General features: G+C 41.6%; 1 protein-coding gene across 1 annotated transcript in view; it reads right to left on the bottom strand.

Moving 5' to 3' along the window:
* LOC143041574 (tektin-4-like) overlaps positions 1 to 10000 on the bottom strand; it is a 61468-nt gene that overhangs the window by 28964 nt on the left and 22504 nt on the right. Inside the window, exon 3 of the mRNA XM_076213588.1 lies at positions 7071 to 7379. Within this exon, the coding sequence (XP_076069703.1) occupies positions 7071 to 7379 (309 nt within the window). The remainder of the gene's footprint in view (positions 1 to 7070; positions 7380 to 10000) is intronic.

Raw genomic sequence — 10000 nt, 5'->3', positions numbered from 1 at the left:
GAAAGGAGTACGGCAAGGCGATACAATCTCACCCAAATTATTTATAGCTTGCTTTGAAGATATTTTCAGAAGGTTGAGTTGGGAAAAGAAAGGTTTGAAGATTAATGGCGAATATTTGAACCACCAAAGACTTGCGGATGACATTATTCTTATTTCAGAAAGAGCAGAAGACTTGCAGGATATGCTGAGTGATCTGAACAAAATCTCTAGGTAGGTTTAAAAATGAATAAAAGTAAAAGCAAAGCAATGTTCAAACACGAAAGCTCGAAGTAAAGAGACTACAATTGATTGTGAGAGTCTTGAAGAAGTTGAAGAGTAAAATTATTTAGCCCAGATGGTGGAAGTGACCAAAGATCATGATAATGAAATAAAAAGACGTATTACAATTGGTTGGAAAGTGTTTGGTAAGTACAATAAAATCCTTAGAGGCTCTCTACCGCTATGTCTGAAAGGTAAATTTTACAATCAATGCATTCTGCCAGCAATAATCTACGGGTGTGGGACTTGGAAACTGACGAAGGCGATGGAGACAAGGCTAAGGATTGCACAGAGGAGAAAGGAGAGATTAATGATGAGAATAACGCTGAGAGACCGAAAGTGAGCAAATTGAGTGAGGGAGCAGGCTAGAGTGAAAGATACTGTGGAGATGGTGAAAAAGAGGAAGTGGAATTGGGCAGGTAAGTTAGTGCGAACGGCTGACGAGCGATAAAGCAAGTGTTTTACTGAGTGGAAGTTGCGAGATGGGAAGCGTGGAAGAGGGAGACCAGACATGTGGAGAGACGAGATTGAGAAGTTTGGTGGAGTGACATGGCAGAGGTTGGCGAGGTCGAGTGAATCATGGAATGCTATAAAGGTGGCCTTTGTTCAGCAGTGGACTCAGGATGGCTTATTTGATTGACTGATTGATGTATACTCGTATATGTATTGGACCTTAGTTAACAGTATTCCAAAGAACAACCTTCATTCATTCATTCATTCATTCATGTTATCTTTCAATTGGTACACAAAGTATAGACTCTTGAATGTGAAAATGTCAAATAAAACTATTGGTAGAACGTTTTCAATGCATTTGCGTTTCCTTTGATAGTTTATAAAAATTCTATATATTGTGCCCTGTTTTCACATATGTTGTATTACCACATTTTATTGGTTGAGATGCACACTGGAAACAAGATAAGGAAAACCATCGAAGAAGGATGGGGCCTTTATTAGTACTACCTTATGCTTGCTAGAGTTTTATAAGTCAATGATAAAGGTACGCTTTTCCCCGTTGCAGCAATTATTAGCCTCATACTACCACAGCCAATGGCGGGTGACGCACATCCTACTACGTCCTGGCATCATATTTGGTTGAACCTGCTGATAGGTTCGGTTAAAATGATCGGTCTCGTACTTTGCAGCTCGAATCAAAACATCCTCATTCAAAAACAAAGCATTAGTGTTCTAGACAGTCGTTTGACGATCATCGTTGAAATATGGACGATCATCGTTGAGCGATAATAGCACGGAGCAAAACGTAGCTCTAACAAACGAACCGTCGTACTCATAAAGCCTCCGTCCTCAGGTGGCGTTTCTGTCGATGAATTTGTCGGCAACAACAATTTACATATGTTAGGAAACCCCAGAAGACAAAGAGACCACGGCAGGTGGCACTTGTTGTCTTTTTCTAACTTAGGGGAAATGCTTTGTTGGTGACAGTCAGCGCTTCTATCCATAGGGGCAGTGGTGTGTAGAAAAGGTGGAATTAAGGCGTTATCACACTCAGCTAATTTTCCTCCGACTGTTGGTACAGATTTGCAGCAACCCGCAGCTTTCAGGAAGGAATCTGATATGCTGGAGGAAAAAAATCCTCCAGTATATCAAGTGACATTCTATGTAAACTGCTGAGAGAGTGATTTTACGACGGAAAAAATTGCTGTAAGTGGGTGGTACCGCCCGCCGATTAATCGGAGGTTTGTTCTGGGTGGTTAAATGAAAGAGTTCACACGCCGGTATTACTACAGTTTATACAAAATCTACATACGAGACAGAGCGCTTTTACGCAAACCTGCTAGGAGGTACATACTATACATTTGTTAAACAGTCTTATAATACCACTACTACATTATCAAATAAATATACTTTATCAAATAAATATACATATACAGGCTCTCATAACAAGTTGGATGAAAAATAGCCCAATGTGACACTCCCTTTAGAGAAATGGTAAAGAGATGTTTCCGGAGAGCAGTAGTAGAAAGGAGGGACGGAACGGGGATTGAATTTTTAATCTTAGAATGTTGCTAAATCTGGTCCGAAGGGGTTCCACTACAGTAAAATGCTGACGACCTAAAACTTGAATTTCAACTGTGTTTGACATTAAAAATGTAGCTAAACAAATTCAGCTGTTACGTAGAGAATATTCGTTTCTTTTGTAACTACAAATTGCAGTGGTGCCTTTAACCCTTCCGTGACCGCCTATCTTGGTTTAGCTGGTGCATTGTGATTTCATTCAGCTCAAGAAACAGGTCTGGTGGGAAAAGAAGGATAGATTTCCAGCGGTGGAAACTTCTATTTTCTTCCATTTTGCTTTTCAACTAGTGATGGGACGATGCCAAAATGTTTAACAATTCCGATACGAGTTCCGATACGACTACTCCTGATTCCGATACGAGTTCCGATACTGCTCTAATCTTCCAATTCCGATACCCCGATACTGCTCAAAATTTTCGGTTTCGATAAGAGCCCGATTCCGATACCTGCGATGATTATATGTGATTCATGGCTATTTTCAGGCACTGCCGTTGTTTTAGGAAACAAATACTTTGAACAAAGTACATTTAGTAATCATTTATCGGAATCGGAAGTTTAGAGCAGTATCTGTAGTCGCATTGGAATCGGAAGTTTAGAGTAATATTGAGACGCATTGGAATCAGAAGTTTAGAAGAGTGTCGGGACTCATATCGGAATCGTTCATTTTTCTTTTTTGGTATCTTTCTATCACTACTTTCAAACGCATAAAACATTGAGTTAAAAAATACAACCAACTACTCGCAGTTACATACATACACACATACGAACAACATTTCATAAGACCTATGAGGACGAGAGCTTACCACCTTGCATGTTTCGTTCTGGCTAACAGGAGACGATTTTATCAAATTGTGGCGGCTTCAGGACTGAAAGTGTTGATGGAGCCGCGCATTTGTTGGAAAAGAAAAAAAGAAGAAAAAGAAAAACGTCGACCAGGGCAGTGAATGAAGCAGCCTGTGTTGTATTGATTTGTTGAATGGCCCAAGAGTAAGAGCCCTCACTCTTCAGCGAAAGAGTAATTATTATAACTGGAGGTGCATTTATGTTCCAGTAGCTGGCTGGTGGGCGTATGCGATTGGTAAGCCTGAGTGTCCATACAGGACGGCCAACGTTACAAATGCTCTTTCTCTAGATTACACCTAAAGGTACGTTTTGCTCGGTGCGATTATCGCTCAACGATGGTCGTTCATGGCTCAATAATGTTCTTCAAACTGTTGTCAAGAGCACTAATTCTTTGTTTTTGAATGGAGCTGTTTTGCCTCGAGCTGCAAAGTACAGGGCTGATCAATTTAATCGAACCTATCAACGTGTTTACCAAAATATGATGCCAAGAGGTAGTAGGATGCGCGTCACCCGCCATTAGGGCTGGTTGGTAGCAAGACCTATATATACCAGGTCTAACCACTTCCGACCGAATTTCGAGGGTGTTGGCGCAGCGGGCCCGTGAACGTCACCTGGCTGCTCAAAGTGGGGTTCGCGCGTCCCATCGCTGTCAGTTGTAGCTGGGGCGTCGCTCGGGTATGTTGCTGCCTCCGCTCGCACCGCTCCACGTAATTAGTTATATTCTGACAATGAAGATCTATATATACCGGTATATATAGATCTTGGCAAAATGGCTTATTGTGCCATTAAGGGTTGTGGCTCAAACCAAAGAGGAATTAAGCCAGATATTAATTTTCATCGTTTGCCTGCAAATACACACACACACATGTGAACGTGTACGCATATAAGCACACACGACGATATTTCCCCTTCCCGTAAAATGCAAGTATATAAACACACACACACACACACACACACACACACACACACACACACACACACACACACACACACACACACACACACACACACACACACACACACATACATGTGAACGTGTACACATATAAGCACACACGACGATATCTCCCCTTCCCGTAAAATACAAGTATATAAATACACGCACACCAAATTCTCCGTATACTATTCGGTGGCGCGGTTGGTAGAGACACAAGCACTTGACGCGAAAGTATTGGCGGTACCTGGTTCGACTCCTGCCCAGGTTTGAAATTTTTTAGTATCGCTGCGCTTCGAGTTGTTACTCCAACTCTCGTGGGAGGGGAGTTGGGGATGTGTGTGCGTGTAAGTTCATAGATCGGACATACGAGCTCTGAGCTCTCTTCCGGGAGGGAAATAGCTGTCGATCACGAGTCCAACACGTGATCCAAAAGACCAAGATGAATCTCACACATACACACACACATGTGAACGTGTACACATATAAGCACACACGACGATATCTCCCCTTCCCGTAAAATACAAGTATATAAATACACACACACGCACACACACACACACATACACACACATATGTGAACGTGTACACATATAAGCACACACGACGATATCTCCCCTTCCCGTAAAATACAAGTATATAAATACACACACGCACACGCACACACACATATACACACACATGTGAACGTGTACACATATAAGCACACACGACGATATCTCCCCTTCCCGTAAAATACAAGTATATAAATACACACACACACATACACACACACGCACACACACACACACATACACACACATATGTGAACGTGTACACATATAAGCACACACGACGATATTTCCCCTTCCCGTAAAATACAAGTATATAGACACACACACACACACACACACACACACACACACACACACACACACACACACACACACACACACACACACACACACACACACACACACACACACACACACACACACACACACACACACTGATAATAGCAATGAGCTAGAGATAGAGAGAGATAACGGGGGGAAAATATAATAATTCCAGTCTTCCTTGGCGTTTCACAGTTTTCTTCAGTGTTTCACAAAGAGAAAACGGAACCAACCAGATGACGTCAGAAGCTGCGCAGAACGGCTCAAACGGTTAGACCTGGTGTATATAGATCTTGGTTGGTAGTAGGCTAATATATAATCAATCGCACCGAGCAAAACGTACATGGTCTTGTTTGGTGGTATCGACTTTTCATCGTGCGCCGTCCACGACACGACGTCGTGCTTTCAAATAACCATGGGTATCTATGGACGCTTTCACAGTTGGTTATAGTCGTGGCGTGTGAATACTTCCATAGACACTCATTTTATATGAAAGCACGACGTCGTGTCGTGGACAGCGCACGACGAAAAGTCGATGCGTGTGAAACGTACCTTAAGAGACCGTGCTTCTACAAAATGGTGACGGTTCTGTAGGCGTTGATCATACCAAGTGTCACTCCTTTCTGGACCACAGGTCCGTGTATAGCCACCAAATGTCCCATATATTATGTGGGAAACACAAGCAAGGGACTCGCTGTCTGTCTTTGGTTAAAGAAGGTAATAGGCAAGAAATGGTTTACAAACAGTGGTTAACGAATGGAAATGATTCAGTAACCATGTGAGTTCTGAAACAATTGATTGTTTTGAGAGAAGATTAAATAATATTATGAATGGGGATGTCAGGTGGTAAGGGACATAGGACTGTTTAGTGTAGGCCTTATGGTCCCTTGCAGTCTCCTCCATTTTTATAGAAACGGGTGAAAATATGAAAGGCGGGATGAATGAAATTGTCTGGCGGTAGACAAAATAAACCCTGTTTCTACTTTCCCGATAAAAATATGGACGGGAAAGGAGATTGATCCTTTGAGGGTGGAAGATATTCATAAGGATATCCATAAGGTATTTGTTTCCCAAACCAATTGCAAGTATCGGAATCGAACTCGTATCGGAATCGAACTCGTATCGGAATCGGGGGTTTAGAGGAGCAGCGTCCCGTCACTGTTTAAAACGTTCGTTTCCTTTGGAAATGAAGTTGAGATTGGGGACGGGGTTCCTGGTGTCCACACCAAAGTAATGATTCTCACAGGGCGAAATTACATAGACATGTAGACATGTACACTTTGTGTACATTTGTTGCATCGTCGTCAGGGACCGTGGACAATGCTTCCTGTGAGGCCTTTGCCAAATTAGTCTATGATAAGAGATCAAAGACCAACGAATATATTTTTTCTCTAACCTCATTGTAAATGTTTGTAACAAACCACCTGTTCATATTGTGTGAGTTCAAATACAATTGACACTTTATAAAACGCCTAGATAAACATTTGGATTCTAAACCCAGTCTAATTTGTTTCTCAGCATCGTGAACTCGTACACTAAATTTAAGTCAGTGGTTCTTGACTGTTTCCATTGTTTATATACCCTTTCAATTCGCAAGCAGGACAGTCAGGACCAATAGGTCTCTTGCTGTTTGCATCTCCTTTGTATTCCCTCTGTATTCCCTTTGTATTCCCTTTGTATACAGAAATAAACCGAAGACGGTAACGTGCGCATATTCCTGCACACGGTTATGTTAGCAGGAATTAATGTTTGCATCCTCTGTCAACATCGTGTTTTCGTTAGCATGTATATTTAGGGACGTATTATTCAATGGTCGATTTTTTAATCGCATATATATACAGCAGACATTTGATGGCGTATACGCCGTTTGATGTATGTAATTGAAAATTTAGTTAGATGAATGAAAATGGACAAATATTTTATTAAAGCACTTTTCACCGAGGCTGTACACTCAAGCCTATGCTTGGGTACAAACAAGTAGGACAATTCTTTCATCACTAAATAAACGTAGGTATTGACACAACTGGTGAATTTAGTGATATCGCTGTTGTAGAGTGAGGCTTAGTGACTTAATGCACTTAATTTTGAAGTTAATTGTCCCCAGACAGGAATGGCATCTCCCTTACCTGTTCAGATTACCTCCTGGCCTAACGTCATCATGGTGCAGGTGAAGCGAGCGACTCCTGAAAGGCTCTATTATGTCCATGCTCGGCTCATTGTGGACTGGGCTTCCGCCAGAACCGCCTCTTCCTCGTCCTCCAGCCTCTGGTCTCATTTCCCCGCCGCGAACCCATTCACCGGCCGTTCCCGCAGACATCTGATCCTTCTGGTCCGCGAGGGATACTGCCCGCAGCGGGTCAGACTGCCTCACCACGCGTCCCTCCGTTCCCGCGTTGTGGTCGCTTAGAGGTGGACAGGGAATGGCACCTGACATGCTGAAAACAGGAAGAAAAATATAAATACTACAAAAAGTACTTGAGGTGTGATATATATGATTACACTTACGTGATACTTTTGTTGGTGGTGAGGAGGTAGTTGATACCTTAGTGGATCATACTAAATGAATTAGAAGAGTTGTAGCTTAGAGGTGGGTACGATATGACGCCTGATATGCTGAAAAAAGACGTAAAATATGGATAATACAAAAAAAGTACTTTGGTACTACTCGAGGTTTGAAATATACGATTCCACGTACGTGGTAGTCTTGTTGGCGGTAGTTGATACCTAATTGGATGGATTTAAAAGAGTTATACGTGGCATAAACACAGCAAAGGAAACATGAACTGGAAGTGAAGCGTTTATTCCTGACGTTTCGTCGAAACGTCAGGAATAAACGAAACGTCAGGAATAAACGCTTCACTTCCAGTCCATGTTTCCTTTGCCGTGTTTATGCAACTTGTTCACATGAATTTTCAGTTATACGTGGGTATCGGTTGCACGAAGATAAAGGACTTATTAGGTTGGCAATGGACGTGGTATTGAGGATTTATTTCAGTTTCAATTCGTCTTGAACGAAACTTGACCCTCCCGTTATCACACTGAGCTATTGCTCCTCTGACTGTTGGAACAGATTTACAACCCGCATCTCTCGGGAAGGAACCTGATAATGATTTTATGGCGGAAAAAGTGCTGGAGGTGGGCGCTACCGCCGATTAATCGGTGGTTGGAGGAAAATCAATATTGCAAATCGGAATCTTTACTTAAAAACAATGAACCGATGGACTTGGAAATACCTCACATTAATCGAAAATATCATGTTTTCGATTGATATGAACTGATGGACTTGGAAATACCTCATATTAATCGAAAATATAATATTTTCGATTGATATAAGGTATTTCCAAGTCCATCAGTTCATTGTTTTTTAAGTAAAGATTCCGAATTGCAATATTGATTTTGTTTATTCAGATGTTGACAGGAGAGCGAATGCATTGTGCATCAACCAAATATATACATGTAAGCTACTTTGAAAACGTGAAGAAAATGTAGATTTAGTAAACAACTGTATATCTATTGATTCAGTTGTTTTACAAGAACATTAGCACATGCACATGCACATATTGACGACCCGCACTGGGTAATGATTAGTGTCTTGGGTTGCTACACTGTGGTACTGAATTCGTTCACTGCTCACGCTGTGAAAAGCTGAATTATAGCAGTTAGTGTCACTCTTCAATATGAGAATGAGCGTGTGGTGTATTCCAGTGTCACTGAATTACCTGTTGATCGGGTTATATAAGGTCTAAGCTCTCATTCGGAGGAGCAGTAGGCGTAGCTGTCGATCAGGAGTCCAGCATATGATCCAAGGCCATGGCTTAATCACACACACACACACACACACACACACACACACACACACACACACACACACACACACACACACACACACACACACACACACACACACACACACACACACACACACACACACACACACACACACACACACACACACACATATTGCTGATATTAGTAAGGTAATGTAGAGTAAAGCTAGGGCTAAGACAATAAATCTGAATATTATAATCAAAATAGAAAAAAGAGTCTTCGAGTTAATATATCCCCCCCCCCCCAAAAAAAAAAAAAAAAAGACACGAAACGAATCCGTGCATCAAGAAATATTGTTGAACGTATCTGTTGTCCTACCGAAGAGGATTGTACAAAGGTGAGGGACCTACACCAGGATAACATAAGAACATAAGAATAAAGGAGACTGCAAGAGACCATAAGGCCTACACTAGGCAGCTCCGTATCCATCACCACCTGTCGTCCCCATCCATAAAGTTGTCTAATCGTTTTTTAAAACAACTGATAGTTTCAGCGCTTACTGCATGGTTACTAAGTCTATTCCATTCGTCGACCACCCTATTAGTAAACCAATTCTTGCCTATTTCCTTCTTAAATCTAAATTTGTCCAGTATATACCCATCACTGCGAGGAGGCGCTGAGTATCTGCGGCCTAAGCAGTCACCTTTGCCCTATGTTCTTGGACTGTAGGGGCAGGTCGCAGTCATTGCTGGGAATTGGTAAAAAAAAAAGTCCAGGAGTCAGACTCACTCCTAAGCGAGTGTGAGACCAGCACAGCATCAAAGTGCCATTATAATTCTGACAGGAGACTTTAAATTGCAAGAAGGTATATTAGGAAGTATGGGAAGTAAGTGGCAGTAAAGACTCGTGTAAGGCTTTACTTTGTAAGTTATAACAGTGGAAAAGGCAATATTCTAATGGGTTCTCAACCCTTTTCACTCCCTTGCCCCTCCTTCATGAATTCTCAACATTCATGTGGCTCCCCTTCACTTTTCTCCCAAATCCCACCTCGCCAAAGAAGCTAAAAATAATAATAATAATTATAATAAAATGTAAATGAAGAGAAAACCTTTGGTTTACTACAAAAATGATAATCCTAATCATCTCATGTTTCTTCTGCCAGGACAGAGTATTGGATTTTTTAAAATTCAGATTTCTTACATTATATAAAGATGTGTAATTTGTAACAGAAGGCCATGCCCCACCCCTACCGTAAACTCTTGTCATGGCTCTTTTGAGGTCCCCCCAT

The sequence above is a fragment of the Oratosquilla oratoria genome, chromosome 3, assembly GCF_046742065.1.
Source record: "Oratosquilla oratoria isolate Oo_2021 chromosome 3, ASM4674206v1, whole genome shotgun sequence".
NCBI classification, from domain to species: domain Eukaryota; kingdom Metazoa; phylum Arthropoda; class Malacostraca; order Stomatopoda; family Squillidae; genus Oratosquilla; species Oratosquilla oratoria.
This window is presented reverse-complemented; position numbering and strand designations above follow the sequence as displayed.